Here is an 18,117-nt window from a genome sequence, read left to right as displayed (position 1 = left end):
TTTTCCCACCCAAGGTTTGGTTGGGCCTAATGACATCTTTCCATCTATAAAGTTTTAAAATATAACTTTATTACTCAAACATTATATTTAGTTAAACATAGTGATATTTATTGTGAAAATGAAAATACACTTCACTATTTGATTTAATTTTTTTTATTATTATTATCTAGACCGTAAGTGGCGATAGGCGGCAATGTAACTCGGATGATGAACAATCAGCAAGTGGGTAGTAGGGTGGTGATGGCTTGGATTTTGGCCACCAAATTTGGTCAGAATTCAGTTGGAAGCAGCAAAACCCTAATCCAAACGGCAATGGGCAAAGGTGGGAGCAATCAGGCAATAGTCAAAGGGGTTTTGGAGTATGGAGGTCAGGGAATTAGTGGTGGGGAAAGGGCAAGCCAACGCCACCGATTTTGGTCATAATCGGACCTGAAAACAGAGGTTGTGCAATCGCTAAAGAAAATGCCAAATACGACTTGGAAAAGGTCATTCCAGCTGGAGAGTTATGAAAATGAGAAAATGGTGATTAAATATGTTAGTTTCGATGAGAAAATTGATAAAGATCAATGCAAAATGTCAACGACTACAAAAGAAGAAAAAGGAGAAGCAACTGGCCAAAGAAATAAGAAGAAAAATGAGAAAAACGAAATTAATGTTAATCGACCATCTTGCCATCACTTATAACGAACTTTCGACCATTATGCCTTTCTTTATAATGAAATCTACTAATAAAACTATGCAATGAGTAATAAAGTTGTATTTTGAAACTTTTTGAGTAGAAAATATCATTAGACCAAACCTTGGGTCGTTTAATCTAATTCAAATGGAGGCAACATGTGGCATATTATTATTTAAAGCAGTCAATCACGTGAAAACGTAATGGGTTTAATCTATACGTGTGATTCTTTTGCTTCACCCTATTGTGGCTTGTGACACTCATCGAGAAAACCCATATATTTTATTTATGATTTAATATTATAACCATGAAAATTTTGATTAGTCAATAATGCATGTTTTTCTTAATCATGTGATGATGTGTGATTTGAGTGAAGAAAGGAACTACTCCCACGTCTATGTTTTTAAAATATGAAAGAGGCATGTGAACGACTGAGATACAGGTGTGATCAAACGCATTTTACAGGGAAGGAAATTCAACTGATTCCTTATACAATGGTCCATAACCAGCATCGTTTTAGCCTATATAAATATGCAATCTGTGATATAACACAGGAATTGTCAAAATGGAGTGCTTCTACAATTAGACTCCAGCATTGTGGAAAATTCTGATGTTTGATAACTTAAAAATCTCATACTTCTCTTAAATATGTTGGCCTCATTGAAAGATTTGGAGTATAGTGAGGCCCAACAGGAAGATTTTAGACTGCTAGGAATGATTTAAGCTCTAAAAATCACATCCCCAAGACTAGGCCAGAGCAGGGTTGCAACAGCTGACTCTCTGAAATGGGATTCGAGGAGCTGCCCTTATCATGATACTCTGAATGAAGGCTATCATCTACACAAAAAAATTTCTCTTGGTGATTGGTTCCCACAACCAAAATCAATAAGTCTGAAATGCAGATATGCATGCAAGTAAAAGGGCAATCAGAAAAATTTCATCAGAGTGTAAAAGTTTTTACCGAAGCAAATCCGATGCACATAATACTGAAACCAGGGAAATTGAAGGGTGCTCTTTCAGACAGGAACAGAGCTGAAATAAAGTTTTAATGTATTAGTCTTAATTAAAATTTAGCTTTAAATTATACAAGGGTGAATCTGCATTCACCTGTTAGAGGGGAAAAAGCTAAGGGAGAAACAACACTAGCCAAGGAACAAATGCCCGAAATGCAACCTTGAGCCTTCCCCTGAATACCAAAAAAATTACAATAAAAGAATAAGTGCAAAAGGGAGTGGTTTCTATATGAAAGTAGTCTTGAGAAGGGAAAATTACTCGCTGACAGCAAGACATTCAATTAAGCATGCCAAGATTGAATTTGTCAGAAATCAAATCTTAGATTTTCTCTTAGTTATTTTCAGAAGTCAGCTGGAAGGTACATGTTTTTATCATTTTGGTCTGTTATGAATATGATTTCAAGTCTGATATTGACCAAGATAATGCGCATAAAGTGCAAATCAACCCCAAACATAAATACCTGCTCACAGGACCCAACTTGTTTAGATACAATGGTCCGCATCTGCACATTACCAAAATTACTCAAAAAACAATTCTTAAACCAAAGTTTGTTTTTTGTAACGAGAAGTGCAGTAAGAAGCTTACACAAGGATGTGCAAAAACGAAAAAAATGGAGAATACAGCAGCTGCATAAGGAACCTGTCATATTCAAAATGTTAACAATGATAACAACTAAGATGTAACTGAAGTTATCTAAAGTTTAATACAAAAAACGAAACAATATAATTGGTAATTATCAATATAGTGTGAAAGAAGAGAAAACAGATGGTCCAGAAAATTAAGAAACTTGTGATTGTCAGTGAAGTAGCAAAGAAAAAGTACCCAGACGGACCACGCAACGCTGTACAGAAACATCTGCATTCAAACCAATAAACTATCAAATAGGGGGGTTTTAAGTGTTATAATTACATTTTTCTGCAAGTGAAAAGGCAACAAACAATACAATATAATAGGAGAACGGTATGCTTAGCAAAAGGCAGCGAGTTGCATACATGAGCACAGTTAAATAGGAGTCCAATTGAAAGCAGTCTCTCCTCTCCTAGAACAGGAGCCAATATGGGCATCAGAAGTAGCTGCAAAAATGTTTCACTTCTCAAATCCACCAAGGAAGAATGAAGATATTGCAACAAAAATTAAACAAATGGAATAACAATCAAAAGGAATGGCAATCATGATCGGTACTAATCAATACAAGGCAAACCTGAGATATAGTCCCTGCAATCCCTGAAATCACCATTAAGTCAGCAAACTGATTCTTGTTGAAGTGAAACTTGGCCTTTAAGTAGTACTGCATAGAAAACATTAAAATCAAATCCATGCCCATACATCTCCTTATGTGCATAACAGACTGAATGTGACAACTTGCTATATATATCTGCTACAAGCAACAGCTGTTACGCTAAAATGTTTAGGGACAATTTAAAAAGTGCACAAACTAGTTCAGCCTAGAATAAACCGAACCCATTTTTATTTAGTTGGCAAAGAAAACGTACCATCATTGAAGCATGGAGACCAAGATCAGCAAGATTACTGAAAAATGCAACTACTGCAGCCTGTGAAAATGTTGTGCTGAAAATTTGGTATGTATTGTCAGTCAAAAAAGAAAGTCAATGTAAATATTGAGATTAGAAATAAAGGATAGACATCAAAGAAAGACGACTCTAAGGCACTAACTAATAAATTGAAATTATCAATATCAAAATGAACGAATTCACAATAATGACCTGCTCTTCAACAAGAAGACCATATCCTCAATAGAAGGAAGTCCTTCGAATAGTTGAACTTTGTCAGTTGAATCTTTCTCTTCCACTGGACAATTAATGTCTGCTTTCCCCTTTGAGAGTATTGGAGTATACAAACTTCCATCCCTGATTGAATCCGGGAGGAAAATCCTCATATACAATGCAGCTACAATAGCCACTGATGTAGCAACCTGATAAAGCAAAGTGAATTAAATGGAATCACATTATAAAATTAACAGGAGAAAGAGAGAGGTAATATACCTGGAAAGTGGAGGAAGTGGAAAGGAAACGAGTGGATACGTTTCCACAGACGAAAGCACACGATCCCATCCCAGATAATATTCCAAACACAGAAGCTCGTCGCCCTTCTGGAACATTGTCTGCCTGAAATTTTTGAGATGGAATAAAACTCCAAAATTGGGGAGGGAAATTTAAAAAAAAAAACGGTTATGTTTAGGCAAATAGAATCTTCACGGGCCTAGCCTAAACTCAAAGCCCAATTAAATACATTCGGGTCACTCTCAGTGTTAACAAACAAGAGTCATAAACGTAAGAGCTAGGCAATAATGTCATGAAGTTAAAAAGAGGGAGAGTTGATTAATTACCACATAAGCAAGAGAAAGGCAATGGACACTTCCTTCACAAACCATGGCAGTGAGAGTCCTGAGAATGTAGTAGGCGTAGAAGAAACCCCTCGTCCTGCTGTAAGCCAATATGGCTGAAAGTCAAAAGAAAAAGAGAAGTGAACTTCACTTCAGCTGTCAAAACAAACCCAGGTTTTTTGCCAAATTTTAAGGGAAACAAAAAATATGTGTAGAGTGAATTGCATACGCACCTAATGGAATTATGGTGAGACACATTGGAACCGTGAGCAAAGCTTTCCTTCCATATTTGTCGGAGAGATTCCCCACCAAAGGCATCATCACAAGAGTTCCCAGCCCTATAATCTGCGTTTATAATGCTTTCTTTAAGTCATGATATGAATAAGAAAATGTTATTGGGTGCTCTGGGCAATTTTTTAATATGTCATATCGGTCACACTGAAAGTCAAGAGCAAAAAAGGATGGATGCCTTCTATTTTGAAACAGATGGGAAGTTTCATTCACGAGATAGAGAGAGATTTAATCATTCAGTAACAGTCAATACAAAGACTACAGTTAAATTTGACTTTAAGTTACATTTACCATCTTGATGTTGAAGTTAATAGTATAGCAAAGCACAAGTAAATATGAATAAGATAATAGAAGTTGCTGTTGCAATTAAAGGTATAGAGCCATTTATATATAATATATTAATATCTATGTCAATATCGAAGCCCAAAAAAAGGAAAAGGGTGACACCCAATAATCCATTTCCACATGAGAACAAAACCAACACTAGGCCAAGAACAGTAACTGAGAAAACGACAACCAACTCAAATGGGAGCTGGCCCATCGTGGAAAATTGTGGTGGTTTAGTTTTATATACAGATTTCGGTAAAACGTACATGGACGGCTGACAATAATATATAAACTTTTTTACCAGATGAGCTTGGTAGAATGACGATAGAGTTAACTACAGAAAAGAGGAAATAGGACGAATGAACGGTGTTAACAATGAGTGTAAGTTTAGGCAATGACATAAAAGAGAATTATTTTGTTAGCCGTATAATCTTTTTAGTTGGGGTAGAGAATGCAATAGCAAGAGCTAGGTGAAAATTTCAAACATAACTTTGTATTTCACAAAACAAGACGGACATTTTGGTACGGAGCAGTAAATGCATCCCATCATCAGGAAATTTCTGTTAGGTGATGCAATGGACAGATAAATCCAAGAGGATTGGATTTTAACCAACGCTGAAAATTAACTAACCTTGACCTTTGGCCTCTAGCAGTTTGTCCATATACCAAAAAGCACTCCAATGGAAACTCAACGGAAATTTCATATGAAGAGACATATATACACACTATTCTTTTGTGAGTATGTTTGGCACACAAGCTTGATTATGATTTTTATGTTCTCTAACTTAATTATTTACCATGATCATCAATTGAAGATTAAGATGTAATGAAGTATATAATCATCAAAATTTCAGCTGCGCCACAGCAATGAAGTCATAAACTAAATTATATTCATATGCATGCATATATATTATGTTATCTGTTTAATCGTAAGTGCGGTTGACCATGCATGAAGCTTCGTTGCAGGAGAAATGAAAAATGATGAACCGATCAAGCTGAAAACTAGAACATAAAACAATTAAAGCAAAAGGTAATTGGGTGAAAAGAAATTAAATACCGCTTGTTGAAATCCCGTCAGGTAAATGGCCAATGAACATTCATCTCTTCCGGGACAAAGCGCAGACATTGTAACATCGGTAATGGCGGGGATCACCATGAATGTGGAGAAGTGATGGAGAAAAATGGTCATGAAAAGATGGCTCAACCCGAATGTCTTAGCCATGTTTCTCCGACAAGAATTAAACGAAAGATAGCAAAAGAAAAAAAGCCAACCCTCTCTCACCGACTGGAACTCAGTCACTGCCTGATATCACTTAAAGCAACAAAGAACGGTTATTTAAAGAACAAGTGAAATGTATGCTTTGCTATTTGACATCGCTCTTATTGTTCAAGTATCAATTTTTAAATTTTTTAAAAGCAAAAGATACAGTGACGGTATGCTTTCAACTTAGATAGTGACTGCCCAACCATCTTCAGCGTATGAATCCGTCCAAACAATAGAAAGTTTTATAATCTGTCTTTCTGTGCATAAATAGGTCTATCTGTAGTTATCTGGGTCTGTCATATGAGACATATACGGTTCATACTTTTATTTTTGACAGCCGAAAGGTGAAATGACGAAAAAAGAGCAATAAAGAAAAAAGAGACAAAAATGAAGGATGCGTAGCTTGTAAGTTCATGCAAGGATTAAGCTCAAAGTTCAAATTCGGGCCCCTTTAGACGCATGCACTATGTTATTACGCAATGAAACGTACAAGTTTGATTTAGGCAATAATCAAACACCTAACTAGCCGAACAAACCATAGTTAGCAATCTCACTTTCAGTGCGGTTGTCCAAACAGTATTTGCCCAAGGGTGAAGAGCAGTAACATTTTTATTCCGTTTTTGACAAACAATGTCCAGGCATTCCGTGTTTATAACACTTTGCCAAAGAGTCTACGATACAGCATAAGTAGTCAAGTACGCATCATTTTATGTACATATCACTGTTTGGACATGTTGATGTTGTTTGTCTATGGGCGTCTGGTCTTCATTTTGCTCATGGGCTGAGCATGGAGTCCGCTCTTGCCATTCGGATGGCTTGAATCGAACCTAATTTCATTCCGAAACAAATGGGCTTGAATTTACTCATAGGCTGAATCACTGAGTCCACTCTTGCCATTCGGAATGTTTGAAGTCAACATTGTTTCAGTACGAAACAAACAAAATGGGCTTCAATGTACAGAAAATAGAGAGAGTTACGTCTTAGGCCCAGCTTTATGAACANCTGACAATAATATATAAACTTTTTTACCAGATGAGCTTGGTAGAATGACGATGGAGTTAACTACAGAGAAGAGGAAATAGGACGAATGAACGGTGTTAACAATGCGTGTAAGTTTAGGCAGTGACATAAAAGAGAATTATTTTGTAAGCCGTATAATCTTTTTAGTTGGGGTGGAGAATGCAATAGCCAGAGCTAGGTGAAAATTTCAAACATAACTTTGTATTTCACAAAGCAAGACGGACATTTTGGTACGGAGCAGTAAATGCATCCCATCATCGGGAAATTTCTGTTAGGTGATGCAATGGACAGATAAATCCAAGAGGATTGGATTTTAACCAAGGCTGAAAATTAACTAACCTTGACCTTTGGCCTCTAGCAGTTTGTCCATATACCAAAAAGCACTCCAATGGAAACTCAACGGAAATTTCATATGAAAAGACATATATACACCCTGTTCTTTTGTGAGTATGTTTGGCAAACAAGCTTGATTATGATTTTTATGTTCTCTAACTTAATTATTTACCATGATCATCAATTGAAGATTAAGATGTAATGAAGTATATAATCATCAAAATTTCAGCTGCGCCACAGCAATGAAGTCATAAACTAAATTATATTCATATGCATACATATATATTATGTTATCTGTTTAATCGTAAGTGCGGTTGACCATGCATGAAGCTTCGTTGCAGGAGAAATGAAAAATGATGAACCGATCAAGCTGAAAACTAGAACATAAAACAATTAAAGCAAAAGGTAATTGGGTGAAAAGAAATTAAATACCGCTTGTTGAAATCCCGTCAGGTAAATGGCCAATGAACATTCATCTCTTCCGGGACAAAGCGCAGACATTGTAACATCGGTAATGGCGGGGATCACCATGAATGTGGAGAAGTGATGGAGAAAAATGGTCATGAAAAGATGGCTCAACCCGAATGTCTTAGCCATGTTTCTCCGACAAGAATTAAACGAAAGATAGCAAAAGAAAAAAAGCCAACCCTCTCTCACCGACTGGAACTCAGTCACTGCCTGATATCACTTAAAGCAACAAAGAACGGTTATTTAAAGAACAAGTGAAATGTATGCTTTGCTATTTGACATCGCTCTTATTGTTCAAGTATCAATTTTTAAATTTTTTAAAAGCAAAAGATACAGTGACGGTATGCTTTCAACTTAGATAGTGACTGCCCAACCATCTTCAGCGTATGAATCCGTCCAAACAATAGAAAGTTTTATAATCTGTCTTTCTGTGCATAAATAGGTCTATCTGTAGTTATCTGGGTCTGTCATATGAGACATATACGGTTCATACTTTTATTTTTGACAGCCGAAAGGTGAAATGACGAAAAAAGAGCAATAAAGAAAAAAGAGACAAAAATGAAGGATGCGTAGCTTGTAAGTTCATGCAAGGATTAAGCTCAAAGTTCAAATTCGGGCCCCTTTAGACGCATGCACTATGTTATTACGCAATGAAACGTACAAGTTTGATTTAGGCAATAATCAAACACCTAACTAGCCGAACAAACCATAGTTAGCAATCTCACTTTCAGTGCGATTGTCCAAACAGTATTTGCCCAAGGGTGAAGAGCAGTGACATTTTTATTCCGTTTTTGACAAACAATGTCCAGGCATTCCGTGTTTATAACACTTTGCCGAAGAGTCTACGATACAGCATAAGTAGTTAAGTACGCATCATTTTATGTACGTATCACTGTTTGGACATGTTGATGTTGTTTGTCTATGGGCGTCTGCTCTTCATTTTGCTCATGGGCTGAACATGGAGTCCGCTCCTGCCGTTCGGATGGCTTGAATCGAACCTAATTTCATTCCGAAACAAATGGGCTTGAATTTACTCATAGGCTGAATCACTGAGTCCACTCTTGCCATTCGGAATGTTTGAAGTCAACGCTGTTTCAGTACGAAACAAACAAAATGGGCTTCAATGTACAGAAAATAGAGAGAGTTACGTCTTAGGCCCAGCTTTATGAACAGCTAAACTCATGGTTATGAATATAACAGAGTCAGCCCTATAGAATAATATTGGGCCATATATGACCCCAAAGAAGAATCCCACAGTATCACAAGATTTGTTGAAATTCTTTTAAAATGGAAAAATAAATAAAAGAGCAAGACTATACTTACTAATTCTGCAAACCGTCTCTCCATCGTGGAGTGCAACGCGGTTGGTTTCCAGAATCGATAAGTGTAGTATTTTCCTAAATAAAATCTAAGTTGTCTAACTCGAGTGCTTCTTTTTTTTAGCTAATACATAATGGCACACGATGGTTGGCCACTGGGTGGCGCTTACTTTTACAAATCATTTCATTTTGTGCTTGTTTGTGATGGTTGTTTTGGATTCTAAAACATTTGAATTAGCAAAGGAATTTCACCAATTTTAGCATATAACCAACTAACATACCTAATCAATGGAGCTCTGCAAAATTATCAGGTGGCCCAACCCGATTTGAACCAATGAGTTTGGTTCTTGTTCTTATACTTGAATGCAGCAGGGGTCCGAGATCTTTTTTGGTACAGTGACAGCTATTAAAGGCATGCGTTATTTGGAGTCTTTAGTGGGTTACAACAGACGATGGGATTATCAAAACCTCATAGCTTTCTGGTCATGTCAGCCTCATTCATATTTGGTTTTGGAGTTTAGCTCGTGTTAGCCATGAGTAAAAAGGGGGCCAAGTCATGTGCCTTCCCTTCTCAATTATCGTGGTACTATATTTGTCATCATCATGACTCTCCTCTTTCAATCTTTTTTGTAACTTCAAAAATGTTACCTTTACCATAACTATAAGAACAAGATGATGCCTTTCTCTACAAATTGAGGCCTTTAAGCGATTAATCACAATTTTCAAATCGTGGGCTCAACCAGAATCACAGTCGCCATTTTTTTTTCAAGAATTTTTCATAAATATCCCAATTTGTCAAAGACTATGGGGCCTTAGTGGATTTTTTTTATTTATTAAATTTTCCATGGGGCTATGAGGGATTTCATTTGTTAAAAAGAAAAAGGAGATGAAGATGGGATATCCCTTGCTACTTTTCATGTAACAAAGGAAAAGAAAGGTGAAAGATGTTAAAATTTCACACATCCAAAGGCAAAAAAGTGTCTTTTGGACTGCTTTTTGATTTTCCAGGAAAATGAAGTACAAATCAGCAAAGTGAAAGCTGCTTTTACTACGAAGGTTCCACGTGAGTGCTAACACTACACAACAGATACCCATCTGAAAGTGCTCCTAAAAACAGTTTCCTAGTCCTAGCTACCTACTAATGGTTAATTTCTTTTGACAATTTCAACAAAGTAATATATATTCATTATTTCAATGTCCAGTGGGAAAGCAGCAACTTGTCTCAGCACCCCACTCACCCACAGCCATAAGTATCAGCTTTTTTCAGTTGTGAGCAGATACTGGAAGAGAGCTGGGGACCTTCTACTGAGAAATCAGAATTAACTTTTTTTTTTTTTTCTTTCTTCTTTTTGTGAACGAAAAATATTCAAAATAAGAATATATAAAGAGATACGATGTGACCAATTATATCTACGTTACCCACAACACCATAAATAAAAAATAATTATAATTTTTAACTACGCTTAACTTAATACATGATGTTTCATAAAACTTACATGCCCTATAAATATAGATAAGATATGAGATATTATATTTATAATAGGATTTATATTTCAATTTTTAATTGTATTTCTATAATTCTATTCATGTTTATAATTGTATAATTTATTAAATAGTTTTCCTAAAAGACATCAAATTGTATCTAGAAACAAATAGAGCACAATTGTATTATTTATTATATAGTTTTTCAATAGACATACAAAGAGAGAGCAAGCCAAAACATCCCACACTTTTCTAACTTAAAAATGGGCAGAAAATTATGTCAAACTTTGGAAATTCAAGCAAGCACATTTCTCCCGTTATAATTTAGCCAGAGAGATATTTAATTTCTTTGTTTTTTACTTCAATTTTTACAACATGCCCTCAGTAATATTAATTTTTTTTTAATTGAAAACAATTCATAGTAGCCAAGAAATTAAAATCCTATCTTCTTGCAATAATAATATATGTATGTTGAAGAAAAAAACAAAATTTTGCGTGATTGGACATATCGAAAGTAAAATCAACACGGGCGGCCTCAATATCAGATTACATAACTATCTAGGACAAAATTAATTATCAAGATAAAGTTGAAATTATCTTTCTTAATGGTTTAATACTCAAATTGGAATTTTTTAATAACATAGTTAAATAATCAATGTCTTATGTCCAAACAGATTGCCTAGACTATACAAGTTGGGAGTTGGGATAGCGATAGCCACGGCCGGCTAACTTTGAATGGATTAGTAGTACAAAATTGCTTCTCAAGGGACGGAGTGAGTGTAGTTTTGAGTGTTGAGTGGTTGGCTATTCTGGCTCTGATGATGCCATTTCGCCAGCCCATTATGCGAATTAACTATGCCAAACATGTCATGACAGCACGTGAGAAAAATATTAAAACAATCTTAAAAGATTCTTGTAGGTAATGAATGCAGGTGAACATACATCTGTTATTCAGTTCATTTCCTAACAAAAATATCCTCCTTTATTTATTTATTAAAACTGTATTCCGTTTTGCACGGATCACGGATTGAGATTTGAGCGGAGAAGCCTGATTTTTTTTGACATTGCCAACTGTATGATATCCAGGGAGATGATCACATGTAATGAAGCCTACAACAGAGTTCGGTATGGTCTTAAAATTTTGTGTTAAAGACTTAAGAACCGTCAGATGTCAAAAGTGAGATATGCATTAGACGTTATAGATTTTGACAAATCAAACAACTGACACGTCCTCATTCTGAGCTACACAATCCACACTTCCACAGCCATAGGCCCACGACACAGCACAAAGCTTCTGATCCATATTTACATACAATCTGTCAAGGGTCCCCGACAGAACATAAATAAAAATTAATAAAATAAAATAAAATAAAATAAAAACACATGACATAACATACAACATGTCTACGTAGCAATTACATTTATTTAAACCAATAAATCCCTTTGAACGGACCCATACGAGGTCCATTAATGACTATATATTAATTTGTATTAAATGAAAAAATCTGTTCAACAAATCTCTTTATTGCTCTATTTTGATTGTGATAATTAAAATTCATATCTTAATAATGAAAATGGAACCAAAAATATAGTAAAGGAGGGTTTGATTGTAAATGTACATGCCTTTTGATTTTTGAGCTTCAAAATAAGCCCACGTCAATTTCCTTGTTTGGGTTCCACGTGCTCATGGGTAAAGCAACCTATCACGCGCATAGCGCGTGATTTTTTCAGTCTACTTAAATCCCTACACATATTACTCTCCTTGACAAACGGGATAACATAGGAGACGCGAGACTTGCGTTTCCTCTATTTATTTCTCTCTCTCATTCTCTCTCGTTTCACTTCTCACTTAATGGACTCTCTTGCTCTCTTCTGTACCGGGGCTCTCCTAGCTGGTGGTCTCTTCTGGTTCGTTTGTATATTAGGCCCTGCTGAACAAAAGGGCAAACGAGCTGTCGATCTATCGGGAGGCTCGATCTCAGCCGAGAAAGTCCAAGACAATTACAAGCAATACTGGTCTTTCTTCCGCCGCCCCAAAGAGATCGAGACCGCCGAGAAAGTTCCGGATTTTGTGGATACTTTTTATAACTTAGTCACCGACATTTACGAATGGGGATGGGGTCAGTCCTTTCACTTCTCTCCCTCCATCCCTGGCAAGTCGCACCGTGATGCCACGCGCATCCACGAAGAGATGGCCGTTGATCTCATCGATGTCAAGCCAGGACAGCGTATCCTGGACGTTGGATGCGGCGTTGGTGGGCCCATGCGTGCCATCGCCGCCCACTCGCGGGCTAAAGTGGTGGGCATCACAATCAATGACTACCAGGTGAATCGCGCTCGTTTACATAACAAGAAAGCGGGTTTAGATTCGCTTTGTGAGGTTGTTTGTGGAAACTTTCTTGAGATGCCTTTCCCTGACAACAGCTTTGACGGCGCGTACTCCATCGAAGCAACATGTCACGCGCCGAAGCTTGAAGATGTATATGCGGAGGTGTTTAGGGTTTTGAAACCTGGATCTCTCTACGTGTCGTACGAGTGGGTTACAACTGACAAGTACAGAGGAGACAACGCTGAACACGTGGAGATCATTCAAGGGATTGAAAGAGGAGATGCTTTGCCTGGGCTTAGAAGCTACGGTGATATTGCCGAGACAGCAAAAAAGGTTGGGTTTGAAGTGGTGAAGGAGAAGGATCTGGCTAAACCACCAGCTCAGCCATGGTGGACCAGACTGAAGATGGGTAGGATCGCTTACTGGAGGAATCACATTGTGGTTACAATACTTGCTGCATTGGGGATTGCACCAAAAGGAACAGTTGATGTTCATGAGATGCTTTTTAAGACGGCTGACTATTTGACCAGAGGTGGTGATACTGGAATTTTCACTCCGATGCACATGATTCTCCTCAGAAAACCTGAGGCTCCAAAATCTTCATCTTAGCTGAACCAACCCACCCAAGCCTAGGCCAATGTTTTGAGGTGTGTTTTGGAGTATCTCTATTCCACCTCTAGTTAATTTAGTTGTTTTTTCTAGGTTTTTGATTTTCCTGTTAATTTACTTATTATCATCACCATGTATCCTTTTCTTTTTAAATTTTATTTAAATTGGGTTGTTGGATTTTGATTTTAAAATTGTTTGACATAGCTAGGGAGAGGTCTCTCTATTAATTCAAATAATTGTCTCTTAGAATGGTTGGAATCTGTTGGATTATGGATGTATGTAAAATGTGAGTGTGGAGTTGCAGGATCTGTGAGTAAAAGCTGTTTGCTTCTGGGATTTTCCGCCAGACAGACCAAAAAAAAAAAGTGAAATAAACGGTGTAGATCTATGATCTGTTAGGGTGGGGATTCTTGGAAGTATGTGCAAGTGAGAAGTAGAGAGACTGAGAGAGTAGATGACACGCACATGGATAGTTTAGGCACTTATGTGAAGTGCTTAGGTGGCGACCACTGGGTTACTGACTTTTACTGTATTGTCATATTTATGAAGTCAATACCCCGCCAAATCGTTTAACCTTTTGTGATGTTTGGCATATTATGCTGTAGTTTTCAGGCGTTGAAGGGGCTACATATAGGAGGCCGACATGTGGGCCATTCCTTACTTTGGATCTTTCAACATTGTTACCTTCTTATGTCCCTCTGTCTTAAGACTTTTAACCTAACAATTTCATCTTCTGTATGGCTCTATGCGATACGTGTAACATATTTAATTATTGAATGGATCTTTCGTATAAGCCATTGACGAGCATGGCCTTCAATTTGTATGTCATAGACACTGAATTTTAAGGCAGGTAGAGGGAGGGGCTTGCCTGAAACTGAGTATCCACTATCACGGGGCAAACAGGAGAGATTTGTAGAAGAGAATAAATGAAGGGTTTGGCAGTAAATTGAGTTGGTAAACACTGCAGAGCATTCAATTTATGTGGTAGTTGCCCCGTTTAGTTTGTGTGGTAGTAGTCAATTGTTACAATTTGAATAATGAATAAATTATTTGAAACAATAGAAGGAAGATCCGAATCCAAAATCTTAAACTGATGCTTGAAACTGACAAAAGGTAATTTGTCTCAACTCCAAATCAGGTTATGCCTTGGAAGGGTTAAGATTATGAAGGATTTATTGGTTTCAGGTGGCCTGCTCTGCCAATGACTCTAATGAAATTCAGAAATATAGCATTTTGGCTGTTGTGTGAATTGGGAAACCTCAAGATTTACCATCAATCCCGGAGACAGTTCAAGTAACTAATCTCTCTATAGGTGATTCCTTGTAATAATTTTCCTTAATGGTTACTTGCTGTATTTTCAGATATATTTTTATGGCTTCTCCTGACCTCCAAAAGGCCACTCCTCCAACCATTCTCGCCCAACTACATATTTAGTGATTCTTATAATTTATGTGTTGGAAATTACTCTAGGTGTTAAGAGAACACTTGTCATAAGAAAAATTCATGACATTTAAGGCCTAATCAATCTGTAACATTTGTATTTAGAATTGCTCTTGTTCTTACAGAGTGATCATCCTTAATGTGCAATCCCAAGATAACTGGTTTACTATATAAAACTTAGAAAGGCATACCAAATTATCATCGGACTTATGAGTTTTCAGACTTTAAATTCTTTAATAAAACACAGGATGGTTAAATCAAGTGCCATACGTGCCACACTAGGATCTCGGGCCATTTGCTGCTTTGTGGAAAAACTCAAGAGTACATCAAGATTTGGGCCTTATTATCGTAAAAACAAATTTGGACTCCAGGCCCTGCATGACCCGTACATGTTTCTGTGTAAATAAAAATGGAAAAGAGAAGAAAAGAAAAAGATATAGCTGGCCACATAACCAAGATCTTTTCCTGGCGAAGATATTCAAATATGGATAATTATAATCCACAAACCAAACGAGTGGACTCCATTACTGATTAGTGAGATTTTCTTGATAAAATCCTTAGCTTCTCTATCATATCTCTCTGCTTTTCTCTGAAGCCCCATACTTTCCCATAAGTCAATTCTCCTTCATTACTGTTACTCAGCACCTCTTCCCTCTCCCCTGCTATGGCTGCCGTTACTAATTTCATTTCCAAACTACCTTCGTCTCTGTCGACCACCCGTAAAATAACTCCTATTTCCTTCAGCAATTCCTTTTTGTTACCCTTTGTCACCAAACCGAAATCTCTAGCAACGAAACTAGATCTAAACCGAACAAACTTCATAGTAAAGGCTACAGCTGTTCCTGGGACTAAAAAGTCTGCAAGTGATGAGAGAGTACAGAAAGTCCATAGCATAGAAGAATTTGATGAAGCCTTAAAAAAAGCCAAAAACAAGCTTGTTGTGGTAGAATATGCTGCTACTCGGAGTGACGAAAGCAGTAAAATCTACCCTTTTATGGTTAATCTTAGCAAGCAATGCAGCGACGTGGAGTTTCTTCTTGTCATGGGCGATGAATCAGAGAAAACCAGAGAACTTTGCAAAAGAGAGAAGATAGACAACGTTCCACACTTCAGCTTTTATAAAAGCATGGAGAAAATTCATGAAGAAGAAGCGATTGGCCCGGATCAGCTTGTTGGAGATGTGCTGTACTATGGTGATAATCATTCAGCTGTGGTACAGTTGCATTGCAGAGAAGATGTTGAGAAGTTAATCGAAGAACATAAGGTTGATAATAAGCTGCTTGTTCTTGATGTGGGGTTGAAGCATTGTGGACCATGCGTCAAGGTATATCCAACGGTTCTAAAGTTGTCCAGGCAGATGGATTCAGTGGTTTTCGCAAGAATGAACGGTGATGAGAATGATAGCTGCATGCAGTTCTTGAAGGACATGAACGTGATTGAGGTGCCGACATTTTTATTCATCAGAGATGGCAAAATATGTGGAAGGTATGTGGGTTCTGGTAAAGGGGAGCTTATTGGGGAGATCCTTAGATACCAAGGAGTTCGAGTGACTTATTAAAAACAAGGTGACTGTTTCAGCAAAAAAAATTTAGTGAAACGGGTCATATACAGAAATTAATTTGAAGCCTTACGAAATTACATAATAGTAAGTTATGGGGTGGTAAAGGAAAATTTTAATTGTACTCATAGATGAATTGCGGTGGCTGTTGGTATTGTAGAACCAGTTTATCGTATGCTTTGTGATGGATGATTAATATAAAACTTTTACCTGTCTGTTTTATTATGTAGAATCGTTCTACAATTGAGGTGCTACTCTACAAGCAATCTGTGCCTCCCTTAAATACATACGAATGCTTTGAAAGGGTCCAATCGGGTTTTGTTCATTAAAAAAATTGTGAGAAAAAATTATTATTTGGAATGTGAAGACTGAATATGACATCAATATTTGATGTAGGTTTGATTGATTCTTGAACCCTTTTTGTCAAATAAACTTGTGTTGCTCTGCAATGAATTATCCCTTTCCAGTCATAAATTGTAGGCATTGTATTTATGTAAGTCTTTGTCACTGGGTGTGTGGTTTGAACATGTAAAAAGGTTTTAAATCTAACAAAAACATTCCTAGAAATTACATATAAGTCTTTATAGGTCTGAAGTCTTGAAAAAAAATCTCAAATGCAAATCGGTGGTTGACAACCCAGGCCAAATATGGCATGTTTCCGGCATTGACAACACTCTCCATCACCATTCACCATGAAAACGCCCCTCTCAACCTCTTGACCAAAACTCATCTCATCTCACACTTGTTCGCCTCACCAATCATCAACGGCAACCATTGTTGCTATCGCCCGATTTTGGCAATATCTGATCGTTTTACTTATCGGAAATCGCTTCTATTGCCACCTTTAGGCCCATCGGCCCTTCCTCTTCAAAACCTCCAAGATCCCAACCACCAATTGCTCACCGATCGTCGTCCTCAATTGTCGGCAAGCTGCCATGCATTTTTGTGATTTCCGATTGTTTCACCCACTGGAAGTCGCCTCTATCGCCCCCTTTAGAACTCACCAACCCCTATTCTTCAAAACCTCAACATCCTAACCACCAATTGCTCATCGATCATCATCCTCCTCTCTAGGGTTTTCCATGAATAGTGGAAAATTAGAAACCCAGGTCCCAGTTAAACCAATTCCACCGGCCAAGTTGGGGCCTAGTTTTAAAACCTTTGATTTTTTGTCGTTGCAATTGTAAACGGTAACTAGTAATCTCGTAAATATAAGATGATTTACAAACATTCCTGATTCAACTCAAATTAAGTACTGAAATCATGTTCATTGTCAACAAAATTTCATACCTACAAAGGGCTAGCTTTTTTCTTTACCAAAAGTCAAGCAAACGATTAATTAATTACCAGGGTTGGATTACAGCATTTGATTAGGCATATGTGATAGAGAAATTGGATGACCATTGAGATAAAGTTGGAGAGTACCATTCACCTTAAAGCATTAATTTCATCCGATAATGTTTATCAAATCAGGTCAGGATAAAGTTATTTTACTGACTAAAGGGGATTCAACGTGCAACTTTTAATTAAATAATAAGCGCGGCCGCGCCTTATTTTCTATCCCCCCTCCAAAAAACTTTGAATTGGTATTGACTCATTGGGATAAATAAATTCATAATTGTACGAGCGCCAGCCGGCTAAAA

The 18,117-nt window shown here is 37.1% G+C and overlaps 3 protein-coding genes across 4 annotated transcripts; 2 read left to right on the top strand and 1 right to left on the bottom strand.

Annotated features, from left to right (window-relative positions):
- Positions 1–1,085: 1,085 nt before the first annotated feature.
- LOC116123848 (tetracycline resistance protein, class H) lies at positions 1,086–8,122 on the bottom strand. 2 transcript variants are annotated; one of them, XM_031409582.1, is made up of 14 exons: positions 7,702–8,122; positions 4,268–4,379; positions 4,038–4,150; positions 3,694–3,816; positions 3,415–3,623; positions 3,184–3,259; positions 2,892–2,978; positions 2,683–2,763; positions 2,513–2,545; positions 2,276–2,329; positions 2,151–2,192; positions 1,784–1,862; positions 1,638–1,708; positions 1,086–1,513 (listed from the first exon to the last, which is right to left on the bottom strand). In XM_031409582.1, exons 1-14 carry the CDS (start codon positions 7,864–7,866, stop codon positions 1,424–1,426), a joined length of 1,335 nt encoding a protein of 444 aa, XP_031265442.1. In that variant the 5' UTR covers positions 7,867–8,122; the 3' UTR covers positions 1,086–1,423. The 2 variants fall into 2 exon arrangements, with proteins under 2 accessions (XP_031265442.1, XP_031265441.1); XM_031409581.1 differs by lacking the exon at positions 7,702–8,122 and adding an exon at positions 5,710–6,129 and having other exon boundaries at positions 1,089–1,513.
- Positions 8,123–12,295: 4,173 nt separating this feature from the next.
- Positions 12,296–13,657, top strand: LOC116123849 (24-methylenesterol C-methyltransferase 2). Its single transcript, XM_031409583.1, has one exon. It carries the CDS (start codon positions 12,391–12,393, stop codon positions 13,474–13,476), a length of 1,086 nt encoding a protein of 361 aa, XP_031265443.1. The 5' UTR covers positions 12,296–12,390; the 3' UTR covers positions 13,477–13,657.
- A 1,812-nt stretch (positions 13,658–15,469) lies between these two features.
- Positions 15,470–16,703, top strand: LOC116123898 (thioredoxin-like protein CDSP32, chloroplastic). Its single transcript, XM_031409639.1, has one exon. It carries the CDS (start codon positions 15,581–15,583, stop codon positions 16,472–16,474), a length of 894 nt encoding a protein of 297 aa, XP_031265499.1. The 5' UTR covers positions 15,470–15,580; the 3' UTR covers positions 16,475–16,703.
- The last annotated feature ends 1,414 nt before the right edge of the window (positions 16,704–18,117 follow it).

The sequence above is a fragment of the Pistacia vera genome, unplaced genomic scaffold (genome assembly GCF_008641045.1).
Source record: "Pistacia vera cultivar Batoury unplaced genomic scaffold, PisVer_v2 Contig146, whole genome shotgun sequence".
NCBI lineage: Eukaryota > Viridiplantae > Streptophyta > Magnoliopsida > Sapindales > Anacardiaceae > Pistacia > Pistacia vera.
The sequence above is the reverse complement of the archived record's forward strand: the minus strand, read 5'-3'. Positions and strand labels throughout refer to the sequence as shown.